Source organism: Leptonotus elevatus, chromosome 5 (genome assembly GCF_054856555.1).
Source record: "Leptonotus elevatus isolate MCC_2025b chromosome 5, RoL_Lele_1.0, whole genome shotgun sequence".
In the NCBI taxonomy this organism is placed as follows: domain Eukaryota; kingdom Metazoa; phylum Chordata; class Actinopteri; order Syngnathiformes; family Syngnathidae; genus Leptonotus; species Leptonotus elevatus.
Window position 1 is genome coordinate 4,340,426 of NC_141243.1, and position 12,794 is coordinate 4,353,219.

The following is a 12,794-nucleotide window of genomic DNA, read 5'->3' on the forward strand; positions in this document are numbered from 1 at the left end:
TAAAATTCTACATTATTATTATAATAATTGTTGTTATTATTTAAATATGAGTATTTTACCCCAGGTAGCTATGTATATCTAACGGTTTCATCATTATCAACAATAATAGTTCCACATTTTTGTTTCTATGGGGATTCATAGCGAAACGGGATTTCCTTCTTTGGCATTTTACTACTCTACCTTTGACATTTTGGTCCATTGTATTCCTCGTTGATCAGACGAGTACAATTCAGTTGTTTGTTAGAAGCGTAAACCAAAATGTGATCACTATTTTGTTAATCACTCTTTATTCGACTAGATGGGTGCGTATTACTGCGCCATATGTAGGCAAACGGCTTTCAACGGGAAAGGACATATCTTCGGGAAACATCACCAAAGCAGACTTAGGCTCGTGTTAATGAAATTCATTGAAAAGGTGAGCAAATAAGGACCATAACATTCATTAACATGAGCATGGGAGCAAACACCTCTGTATTTTTTCACTGTGCGTGTGTGTTACTTGTTGATGCGTATTTTATGAACGTAAACGTCTCATTGGCTTTATTTTAAATCCTTATAGTACCACCTCAATATATAATATTATCGTCCACTGCAACATTATGTGAATATAAAGATTACACTTCGAGGATCCGTTTTTTTAGAATACATTTTTAGGATGTTTGGAGTTTTACGCTGAATAAAGGTGAAAAAAGGAGCTGAAGTTCAGACTTTGCTTATCTTACTGTTCAGAGCAACGGGGCGTGTGGAAAATGTGATGGAAAATGATGATTTGCTGTGGAGTTCCCTGATTGGGGTTTACGACATTGAAAGAAGTAGAAGACTCGTGTCAAAATAAAAATAAATGTTATGAAGATGTTTTGCAGCTGTTCCTCTTGTATTCCAGGTGAAGGAAGCTCGAAGAACACTTAAAAAACCAGAAGTGGAAAAGTTTGATTGCACTCAACACAAAAAAACCTTCTGGTGTCACTGCTGTGGCCGGGAAGTGGAACGAAATGTTTCTGACGGCAACATGACCGTGTTACATGGAGGATTGTTGGAACACATGGCCACGTGAGTAACCTCTTTTCCCAAAGGTTCAAATATATACTATATACTCCAAAATTGTTGTAGGATGTCAAATTGGATAACTAGTTCTAATAATATTTTCATCTGCAAGCATCAGCAGCTAATAATGTGTGCTGTTGGCTGACCTTTCAAATGGATCAAATTTCAGGCCAGAACACAGAAAGAATACCCACAAGTTCTGGTGGGACAACAAGGCAGATCCAAAGTTGAAAGACAAAGTCATCATCTTACAGGAAGAGACTGAACGGTGAGCTTGGCGAACTTCATGGAAATATAAAGAGATGTGTTTGTAAAAGTCAAAAGTACGGCTGTAACCTGGTTACCGTTGGAATACCTTTTATATAGAATTTGCATGTGTTTGTGTGGGTTTTCTCCAGGGTGTGCTACTGCTCACACATTCTTAAAACATTCATGTTCACTTCATTGTAGTCAAAATGATCCACAAGTGTGAAATAAATGCTAAAACTATTAAGTTAAATGCACTTTTTTTCACCTTGTAGGTTCAAAGCTGAGGTGGCCAAAGTGTTGGAAACATTTGTGGAGAAGGAGGATGTATTCATCAAACAGGTAATATTGACTAATGCTGCATTGTTTCAATTACAATGTCCAGATTTGAGATTTGCCCTTCTGCTTGTCTCCTTTTGTCTTCAGCAAGCCGAGGTGATCCGGGCCCAGGAGAAACGGCGCCAAGAGTTCCTTGAGTCTCTTCTAGAGGTTTGTTTCCAAGGATGCACCCGGTATCCATAACTGTGGTCTTGACTGTCAACTGTCATCATTTGTCAGATGCATAGCGGAGAAGTAGAATAGATTGCAGCTACAAAAACATTGTGTGGAAAGTTCTGCTGTAGAACAATAGTGTTTCTGTGAGTGGTTTTAAAGTCAAAATCAAAGGGCAAAATACTTGCCAAATAGGAGTACAATTGTTTGATACTTGTTAGCAAAGAGGGGTGATTAGCGGTGAGACTTCCTCTGTGAACCACTGTTGGCTTTTCCTGAATCAAAATCAGCATGAAGCAGAGTCAGAGTCGACCAACGGACCAAACGGAACAGAAACGGCAGCACAGGTCGACGTCAGGTAACATCATTTCGTATATCCTCAAATGCATTGAAGTGTTTTTTTTTTTTTTATATATGGTTTGTGCTCATCTTCTTACCTTATCTTGGCCGGGGGGGTTGGAAGAAGCTTTCAAGGGACGCCATGGGGAGCCCACCAGCAGATGGCAAGCAGCCTTGTCGACTCGATGGTCGACGCACAGCAGCAGGGCTTGACTTTCATTGGTTATCAGGTAGATAAAATGCCTCGAAACTTGTCAAACACAAACACAGCATTCACTGGTGTTGTTTTCTTTGTTGTAGGGTTCATCAAACAGTGGAAACGTACACACAGGTACAGTAAGAACAGCAACTTTTTTTCTCTTTTTTGCTTTGACTTGCGAGCAATGCCTTGATATACGAGTGTTTTTGTTGTTTTTATGGAGCAATTTAAGATGGAAGTTGGGTTCACTTACTCCCATCCCAGTTTAAGTTAACTTCAAACTAAACTAGGAAAATCCACTTAGCTTAATGCTAACAAACAATGCAAAATGCCATTGACGTGCTCAATTTTAGCAATGGGAGTCGATTTTAGAAGCAACAGAGCAGCACATGACAGATAATATAGCAAAAAAATACTATTTCAGCATCTTGCTGTGCCACTTTAGTCGTTATGGTATTCTTCTTCGTTTAGGACTGCATGACTATCATATACTGCCTCCTAGTGGCCAAGGGAGGCCCACCAGAAGAAGAAGCACAAATTATTGAATTGCAGCATTACATTTTGTTATTCCTTTCTTTTTATAAAGTGCAATATTACTGAGTGCTTGTTTTCCTGATTAAAGATATTTTGTGGGGAGGTAAAGTTGGAACGGGATTAATGGCTTTTTAATAGGGAAAGACATGCCGCTACATTTAAAGGCTCAACACACAAATACTGTGCTATTTTTCTTTATATAAAAAAACCCTAAAAAACATAGAAGTTAGGTTTTTAGAACAAGCTCACGCTAATTAACCCACCTCATCGTAGGTAGCCCAAATTTTTGTATTTTATGTTTTAGTTTTTTCCCCCATGTACCCTCACAAATTGATGGTGTTTTTTGCTAACTCCTTGTGCATTCCAGGTGCTCTCCCTCCTTGGCTCCAGGGTGATGATCCTCTAGAGGGGGCGTCTACGAGCGCAGCACCTCCCGAGATTGGCCCATCAGCTCAGGGGTTCCTCAGACAGAGTAGCATATTTTATTTATTTATTTTACTTGTCGGGGGAGGGGGTTACAAAATGTCTTTATTTATGACTCACATGTATTTATTTAGCTCACAGGAAGGACGTACACAAAAAGTTTGCATGTAAACACTGATGTAAAGTCTAATCTGAAATCTGTTTATTTTTCTCAGAGGAGCAAGAGAAGCTGAGGAAGCTCCCTCCTAACAGAGTGGGGGCCAACTTTGACCACAGCTCACACACGGACGCTAACTGGTTGCCCTCTTTTGGTCGCGTATGGAACAGCGGCAGGCGCTGGCAGTCCAGGTGAGATTCCAACACACCTTGCTTTAGTAAGAAATTAACTTTACAATATCCTTTGATGTCTGGGGTGGACTTTTTTTTCTTCTTTTTGAACAGGCATCAGTTCAGACAGGAGGAAGGCCGTAAGAACAAAGCTAAGAGGAGGAGGAAGCAAGGTGCTGAAGGGTCCAAGAAAACAAAGGCAGGAGCAGTTGACTAGTATCAACATTTCAAAAACTTAAGAGACAAATGAAGAAGATGGTTGCTATGTAGTGAACATTTGTATGAGAAACACTCTTCGGCTATATAAAATAAAATAAAAATCAATTTGTTTAGTTTTTTACTTAGAGATTTAATTTGGAGTATTATTGAGGTAACTATTATTTCTTTGTTCTGAAATGCGCTGAAGACAACTTTCAACAAAGTAAAACTTTAAAAACCGGTAATTGCCCAACTTCAGATATTTGATCTGTTGTTACTTTGACATTTTTAGTTATATATATTGTGTAATTTATTTTAAGGGTAATTTATTGCATGTTGTTCATAACCTCCAAACCTTGCGTAATTGTTATCGAAGACCCATCCATACTACGTGACTGGGGTTGTGACTGTCACTGAAGCAACCCCCTTCGCTCCCGTCTGTTTTACTGGATTTTGACTGATTTTGCAAGGCCCACAAAATATTGTGTTCTATTTCTATAAAAACATGAAACCTACCAAAAGAAAGATTAGAGTCTCTTCTTTCATCAGATAAAAAAATATATTTGCATTGGTTTCTGTTCTGCTGAAATTAGCATTAGAATATAGCTAAGTTTAATTATTATTCACAAATGTGTTAAAAACACTGGGGAAAGGAACTTATTAAACATGGCCCTGGTTGAGCTCTCATAACTCTGCTGCCACCTTTTGGCTGTTTTTTGTAATAACTACCATTGCTTTAAGCGACCTGTTTAGGCCAGAGGCTGCATCAAAGCCTTCTGTATGCTCTAGCATATAAAAAAAATGATAAATACGTTTTTGGGACCATGGCAATATTTAAAATGGAATGTTTTTGGGAGCAAATAAGTTAATCATGTACTAATATCAAGTCAAAGTTTTAACGAATATGACAACTTTCGCCACCTTATTTCTGACTGCTATCCTTTTGTTGCTACAATCAAATAATCGGGGCGTTACGAACACCAATTGGAATCAGAAAATCGGTTTTGATCCAAGAGATGTCATGCGAGTACATCCAATCATATTGAATCGCTCAACTTCAAAACATACCTACCGTCCTTGAATCTTATCGCACCCCATGTATCAAGATACGCATCCAGTCGTCTTTTATTGGAGTGATGCACACCGCTGATAAACAACTATACAAATTGTACACTTAATTTTCTTTCAAGTGCGCAGACTAACAAATTCTGCAGGGGATCAAGTCTCAAGCGTCCTCAAGAGGACTCTCGGCCGCGTGCACCCTCCTCCTGTGGATGCCCAAATTGCTGTTGGCGCGGAACCTTCTCCCGCAGATGTCGCACACGTACGGCTTCTCTCCCGTGTGCACCATCACGTGCCTTTTCAGCACCGACAGGTCGCCGAAACTTCTGCCGCACGTGTTGCAGACGAACGGCCTCTCCCCGGTGTGGACCATGACGTGCCTCTTGAGGATCGACAGCTGCGTGAACTTTTTCCCGCACGTGTTGCAAGGGTACGGCTTCTCGCCCGTGTGAGTTCTGCCGTGCGTGATGACTTCGTGCGTGTTCCTGAACTGCTTCCCGCACGTTTTGCAGGCAAACGGTTTCTCATCCGTGTGGATCATCAGGTGTCTTTTCAGATTGGACGTCTGGTTAAATCCCTTACCGCACGTCTTGCAAGAGTAGGGCTTCGCGCCCGTGTGCGTCATCATGTGCCTTTTCAGCTTGCATCGGAAACCAAACGCTTTCCCGCAATAGTCGCATCTGAAAGACTTTCTGTTCATCTCATTGCGTACGTTCACATCCTCCGACGGACTTCCACCAGGACTCGAGTACAAGACGGGCTCTCCTCTCGTGTGACAGTCGTCGACGACAGGAATGCTGAAGAAAGTATTCAGTTCTTCTTCTCCCTGACTGGTGCCGGGTTCCTCTTTAATCTGCGGAAGCTCTGGCTCCTCTTCCAAAAAGGAATTTTGCTCCTGCCAACAAGGCTGCTGGTCACGAAGAAGCTGTGGTTCCCCGTCAACGTGTTGTATGTCTGAAGACCATACAAAGACCAAGAGGAAAGGTTTTTAGTGTATAGTGAACATAAATCTGAGTAACATTACATTACATGTGGAGTACCACAGGGATCATTATTAGGTCCAAAATTATTTATGTATCAAAAGGGTAATTTTGTGGAACAATTTGTAGATGCACATAAAGTACAGTATTTTGTGTTTATTATGTTTGTGTGGATGAGATAGTATACGTGTAAGCTGTACATTTATATGAATATATTATGTATTTATATTTCTATGTAAAATTTAAATATTTAGTGTTATTTAAGTAAACTTACAAAAGGGGAGGAGTTAAACATGTATGTTATGTTGATAGTTTTTTTTTTGTTTTGCTTTTTTGTTTGATACACGTTCGATGTAAAAAAAAAATATATATAAATTAATTCATTCATAGTGTTGCAAAGCGGCGTAAGATTACCAGTTAAATCATTCACATTATTTTGTCAAAAGCAAACATCTACTAGATTTGTTTTCAGCACGTTACTTTTTTATTTCTTTACCTTACTTTTAAATGATTTACATTATTTTGTTTGTTAATGCCTTTAAATGTTGTGTTTGTGTTTATTTATTTATTTTATTAAAGCTATCTTGTCTTGCCTTGTCTAGGGTCGTGGATGATCTGGAATCGAATCTACTTTTTATTTTACACACCTAAATGTAATTCATGTCTGGAGACCCCATCCAGAAGAGCTTCTGGTTCATCTTGGTCTACACATGAGTCGTCCTCTTGCTTATAAAGCAGCTGCTCAGTGCAAATCCGCTCGTTGTCTCCATGTTGGACCTCTGGAGGAAAAGATAACAGTGGCGATTAAAACAAGTCAATTAAGTCTTCTCCATGTGACGGTAACATGGTATCTTGCAGTGGAGGAATGATTTAATTCACCTATCCTGTGTAACTTTATTTGAGGGCTGCTGAGGCTGTCCACCATTCGACGCTGACGCTGAAGCTCCTCCTGGTACTCGACGATGGTTCTTTCGAACACGCCAAATATTTCCTCAGCGGCAGCAGTCAGTCGCTCGTTCACAAAGTGCCTTAAATACTGAACGGACGCCATCGTTGCCTTTATACTTTAAAGGGACGCCGGGTGACAGAGTTGCTCATGTACGTATCTGTTTATTTCCGCTGGGTGTCACACTGAAGTACTACCGGTGCCGCGGGTCTATGGTTCCGGTTTCGCTTGTTTGTGACAAAAATTTTGCGTGGCAGTTCAGTAATGTGTTAAAATTTTCTTGATACTACGTGTGTCGATAATAATAATAATTTTTCACATGTCTATTTTAAATACATACATATATTTGATACTAAAGAATTTACCATGACATTGGGGCACTACTTTTTATTTATTTATTCCCGAAAAACGCACTACTGTATTTCCTTTCTATGTTTTTTTTTAAATGAAAAATAAGTAACATAAATATCTCTGTGTTAAAATAAAATGTTTAAAAAAAAAAGTTTTACAAGGATTTAAGTAACCTTAATTTATTGGTGGTAATTGTCATGATATGCATTTGATTGTTTTGATAAGAGAAAAATGACATTTTAGGAAATCCTCATGTGTGGTTAATTTAAATATTGAATCTGAACATTATGGGATCACTTTTACTATAGCAAGTTACATTGTGTCTTAGGGCAACTATAATTAAAAGTGAATGTTTATTTATTTTGTGCATGGGTTATTTATTCGAAGAGTCAGGCGAGGTGAAGATGGGGGGCAGAAAATGTCCTCAAATTCTTGAATGAACCTTACTGTGGTGCTGCTGTGTTAACATAACAGCAGATGGCGCCATACACAGCACTTTTAAAGTTAACATGAACACGAGTTAGTGAGCTATCTTGTACAAATTCAGATTCAGAATATTTATTGTCATTGTCACAAGGGAACAACGAAACTTCGTTTGGAGCATCCATACAGCAGAGTTGGTAAAGTGCAAAAATGTACACTGTCAAAAAGAAAAAAGGGAGGGTACATTAGTCAGGTTCTGCTCCTTGTGCAAACTAAAAGGTACAAGTCTGCACTTTTTTCAGACAATGCTCATACGGTAAAGTTTTCTTTAAAAAAAAAATCTTAAATGGAACTGCATAACTTGATGTTTTAGTTATTTATTTTTGTATTGTTTTTAGATATTATACAAACCCATATAATATTCCATCATAACTTATTGCACATCCCAGTAATTTTACGTGCCACATTGTTATAAAATATTATTGCCTATTGTAATTCAAAGAAATTATGCGCTATGCCCGTTATTATTTAACAACAACCGTTGTCTAAAGACAAGTGTCGTTTTTTATGTTTCACGTCTTGATCTTCTGAGAAATAAAGAAATATATGTTCTCCACACTAAATTTCATAATCATTTAAACAGATCATAAAATGAGCACTATGCTCACAGGCTCTCAAGCTAATTATAGGCATAATGCATATAATTATTCATATAATTGGGCCTCTGTGGTGGCTCTATCGTTTTTTAGGTCATTCATTTGAGGTTCTGGAAATCGAGGGGGTCACTAGTGTATCATTATATCTGCAACTAGACCACAGTAAGAACAAATAAGGTTGCAATATTAATAAAGCTGCTATCTGTGCAAGTCCATTCCACGGTGCAGTGTTATCAGCTTGGTTGGGTGCAGTGCACACTACAGCTGCAAATGGGGATATAACGTCTATTTTTAGCTCAGTGACAACACGGCTATTCGGTCCAAAATGAGAAAAGGAAGAACGTCACCACGTTCTTGTGACAGAGGATTTAACAAATGACGTAAGTGTGGCCGCATCTTAAATCCAGACCTGTGGTGTGACGTTTTACAAAAAACTCAGATGGCTATTCTGTTTCTGTCACATATTTTGTTGTTGCTCTTTTGGATTTTATTGACCACAGCTCAGTGAAGAGTAGACTTGGGGCTTGGAGGCTAGAACAAACGCACGTGTATTGGGCGTTTCTTTAGTGAATCTGACGTCCAGTCACAGACCAGTATTTTTTAATAAATCTGCATATTTTGAAACGGGCGTACTCCTGATAGCTGATTGGCTACGATGACGAAGAACAGCCAATCGAGTAAATGACAAGCGCTCAGCTGGCAGCGAAGCCCCGCCTTTTATGTATTAAGTAGTAAACCCCGGAAACGCCGTCGTTTAAAGGCACAGGGGAGAAATCTCTGGCGAAAGGTTGGAACAACGAAAACAGCTGCGAGCACTCAAAAAACAGACAGCACAAGAGACGACGGGTAATGTGCTACGAAAGAGTCGGAGGACGACCCTAACATCCTCCCGAGAAGGCGATAAGACGCGTATTTAGGGCATTTGACGGTAATTGTGTTGCTTTGAACTCGATTTTGGCCCTGTACGGTTCTCGAACCTACCTGGAATCCGTCAACGCGAGCAACACGACAAAAAGCTACCTTAAGGGCCAAACGACACGTCAGTGGAGGTCACCAGGCCGGGATTTTCCTTTCCGACTGGATATTTGACCCGGTAAGTACCCATCATCATCATTTTTTCACCAGCTAGCTGCCTCATCTTTTTGTGTGTGGCAACTTGAAATATAGCATTGTACGGTGGAAACAGGTTGACGCTCTTTGATGATTGTTTCTGTGCTCTTCGCACGCTGGTTCATCAGTTTGCCATGTATATGATCGATTAATTCATACCTTCAGTATAAGAATGTCTGGAATCCAGCCTGAACCAGTTGATGGCCCTGACAGCAGCTTGCTGGGCGGAGGGGGCGTTCCCCTGCTTTGTCTGCCTCACTGTGCCTTCTTTTATGTGTGCAGTCTGCAGTGGATTGGGATAAAAGTGGTTAGAATCCCAGTGTATTCAATATTAAGTTGCGTTCCATCCAAGTGTGTATATTTATGGATTCTACATGAAACAGCACAGATACCTGCTTTTTTACACATTTTCTTTGCTAAGACAGATGGATGAAGCAATTATCCCTGGTATATACCTCAGTGGGTAGAGTGGTGGTGATGACTGTGAGGGGGGGGGGTGGTGGATATTGCACATGGGGATTACATGCAGTGCTCGGATGCATTGGTGCAATAGAGAACAGTGAGTCCTGGCAATGATATAATGCTCACATGCTCTGAAGGGTCTTCCCTTGTCCTGACAAGCAGGACATGATGGCATTGACGTATACTTTAGCTCACCAGTCTGTATCATACACACCACATCCACAAAGAGGGTGTATTTCATCTTGCATCTACAAGTCGACATCTTTTCCACCCTTCTTTAAAGCCCCCTCTCCCCACCTTTCTGTCTGGGAGGAAACCAGTGGGCTTTGTCCTCAGCTGAGTGTGAACGTCATGTGCGTCTTAGCCATCAGCTTGGAGGCGAGGCGAATGTTGATGAGTAGGGTTAGGAGTGTCTGGCCTGTGAACAGTTCCCTTTCCAAGAATGTATTTATTGTAAAACACGGGACAACAGAGAGTAAAGTCATCTTGTGAAAGGATGCTCGTACAAAGAAGATTCCATGGATGCATTCATTTTGTCTTCATTAGCCTTGCAGGTGAGCTGGAGCCGAACCCAAGTGACTTTGTGTAAATGATGGGCCACACCCTGGACTGAGAAACCACATGCACACTCATATTCACACCTATGGACAATTTAGAGTCTTCAATAACCCTAACGGCATTTTGTGGCAGGAGGTGCAAGAGTACATGGAGAAAACCCAAGCAAGCACATTGAAATTATGCAACATAAAGATTTGAACTCTGAACCTCAGAGCTGTAAGGCAGAAGCGCTAATCACTAGGTAAATAATAAATAAGTGTCCTAAAATACAATGGGACTTTAAAGGTTGCTATCTAATCCAGGATTCCGATTTATTTATAACTGTCTTCTGTCATCTAGTGCAATAGGGTAGCATTTGATTGTTTTGTCTGTTGCTACGCGTTGAGGTTACATCAATTAACCACAAACAATTTTTAAAATCAGAAAATGATCATGTTTTATTTTGTCAAATTAATAGACAATGGTTACACACTGGTTGAGAATAACTGCACGAGTAGACAGCAAGTCTGGCTCTCAGTTCATCGGCTCTGGGTTCAAATCTCAGCAGTGTTTTCCCCCCAACATTCCAAAAACATGCATGGTGAGTTCATTGATAACTCTTAAATTGGTAAATGGTAAATGGACTGCTTTTTATATAGCGCTTTATTTACACCAGTGGTGTCAAAGTCCGATCCTTGAGGGCCCGAGTCCTGCATGTTTTAGAGCAGGGTTCATCAATTCTGGTCCTGCAGATTTTCATTGTTTCCGCCTACCAACACACCACTAAAGATCAGGATTTTTATCAGAAATGCTGATGAGCTGATTATATGAATATAGGTGTGCTAGTGGGCGTAAACATCTAAAACCTGCAGGACTCCGGACCTCAAGGACTGGAATTGGTGAACCCTGCAGTAGAGAAACCTCAAAAACATGCAGGACTCAGGCCCTCGAGGACCGGACTCTGACACCTGTGATCTACACCATATGCTACCCAAAGCGCTTTACAAAGCCTCACATTCACCCATTCACACATCAGTGGCCGACGGCTGCCATGCCGGGCGCTGCCAGGTTTATTGAGAGCAAAACCGGGGTTCAGTGTCTTGCTCAAGGGTACTTCGGCATGGTTACCAGGGGTGAGGATCGAACCCACAACCTCACGGCTAGGAGACGGCCACTCTACCACTGAGCCATGCCGCCCCCTAAATTGAATGTGAAACGTGAGTCGAATGCTCGTTTGTCGCCCAAAGTCACCCGGGATAGGCTTCAGTTCTACCCGAATGTAGAGAAGCACTATATAGAAAATGGCTTCCATGGAAGAATGCGATTGGTCTATTTCCAAACTGCTCAACTTTTTGAATGTTCGCAGCAGTCTCGCTTCACTGTGTCTTTGTGCTCCGCTGACATGGCGAAAGCAGCGTGGTAGCGACGCGCTGCCGGAGGTTCCGCGTACGCGCACAACGTGGAGCCATCAGGATCTCGTTAGCTTGTTTTCACGTTGCCATACATCATGAGCAATGTGAAGCTGATTACCAGGCAAGCCTGTCGGAGTCCTCTGGCTCTCTATTAAGAATAGACGAAACAACATCTTGCCCGCCGTTGAGATGCGGCACATTCATTCACGTGGAGGTCAGATGCAGTCTGGATTGAGGGCCACCGCTGGCATTTGTAACTCATGTGCTTATTTGTATTTGCAAAACTGTTGTTAAAACATGATGAAGGTTTGCTGTCAGCACTCCAGTGTGTCGCCGCAGGATTTGATGTCAGAGATTATGCATGATTATGCGGGTTAGATCCAGTATTCAACACTGCTATGGGGCTTTATTGATCCCCTCAGTATGTGGATGAAAGAGAGGGACGTGTGCGCATTGTACTTGCGCTGTAATTAGAGTTTTAATACCTCCGACAATAAAGAGTTATTGATCGGTAAGGGGGTCATTGTAACATTTAGATAAGGGAACGTCTCGCCTATGACTTTTTCTTCTCTCAATCAATATAAACAGTCTTGTTTATCAATGAATTCCTAATGATTTCTCTCTAATGCCACTTTGCCACGATTGTACTTTGCTTGGTTCTGCTTGCCTTGGTTTTGGGACTATTGAGTCGACTTTGCACTTTAAAATAATACGAAGATAAAAACCAACCAAGGGTAACGTAATATGTTTAATTGATTTTACTCAGGCGGAGATTTTGGGCAGCTAAAACACAAGAAGTGAAATGCTGCCACTTTCTCCATGTACAGTCAGGTCCATGAATATTGAAACAAATATTGGAACGGATGCGCGGCGCTTCCAAGACCAGGTGGGCATGTATGGCTGCCAATGGAACGGGTTCCTTTGTCTTTAGTGATGACGTGACTGCTGATAAAAGCAGCAGGATGAATTCTGAAGTGCTTTTTGGGTTATATTATCTGCTCATATTGAGCCAAAATGCTTCAGAATTAATTGGTGCTTCACAGCGCAGATGGA

At 40.9% G+C, this 12,794-nt stretch overlaps 3 protein-coding genes across 5 annotated transcripts in view; 2 read left to right on the top strand and 1 right to left on the bottom strand.

The window, feature by feature from the left end:
- Positions 1 to 146: 146 nt before the first annotated feature.
- On the top strand, positions 147 to 7,105 carry cenatac (centrosomal AT-AC splicing factor). 3 transcript variants are annotated; one of them, XR_015094885.1, is made up of 13 exons: positions 147 to 415; positions 884 to 1,050; positions 1,214 to 1,312; positions 1,566 to 1,632; positions 1,717 to 1,779; positions 2,073 to 2,140; positions 2,246 to 2,351; positions 2,422 to 2,452; positions 3,222 to 3,326; positions 3,493 to 3,625; positions 3,719 to 5,126; positions 5,209 to 5,294; positions 5,377 to 7,103. XR_015094885.1 is itself a non-coding variant. In XM_086076604.1 (11 exons), the coding sequence occupies exons 1-11, from the start codon at positions 299 to 301 to the stop codon at positions 3,819 to 3,821; spliced, it is 1,059 nt and encodes a 352-aa protein (XP_085932730.1). In that variant the 5' UTR covers positions 147 to 298; the 3' UTR covers positions 3,822 to 7,105. The 3 variants fall into 3 exon arrangements, 1 of the variants encoding a protein (XP_085932730.1); XR_015094884.1 differs by having other exon boundaries at positions 3,719 to 5,294; positions 5,377 to 7,104; XM_086076604.1 differs by having other exon boundaries at positions 3,719 to 7,105.
- Positions 3,458 to 7,175, bottom strand: LOC147173416 (uncharacterized). The gene is made up of 3 exons (XM_086076603.1): positions 6,724 to 7,175; positions 6,492 to 6,623; positions 3,458 to 5,818 (listed from the first exon to the last, which is right to left on the bottom strand). The coding sequence occupies exons 1-3, from the start codon at positions 6,893 to 6,895 to the stop codon at positions 5,028 to 5,030; spliced, it is 1,095 nt and encodes a 364-aa protein (XP_085932729.1). The 5' UTR covers positions 6,896 to 7,175; the 3' UTR covers positions 3,458 to 5,027.
- Positions 7,176 to 8,974: 1,799 nt separating this feature from the next.
- atosb (atos homolog b) overlaps positions 8,975 to 12,794 on the top strand; it is a 30,883-nt gene continuing 27,063 nt past the window's right edge. The window contains exon 1 of the mRNA XM_086077240.1: positions 8,975 to 9,313. The gene's annotated coding sequence lies outside the window, so the exon portion shown is untranslated. The remainder of the gene's footprint in view (positions 9,314 to 12,794) is intronic.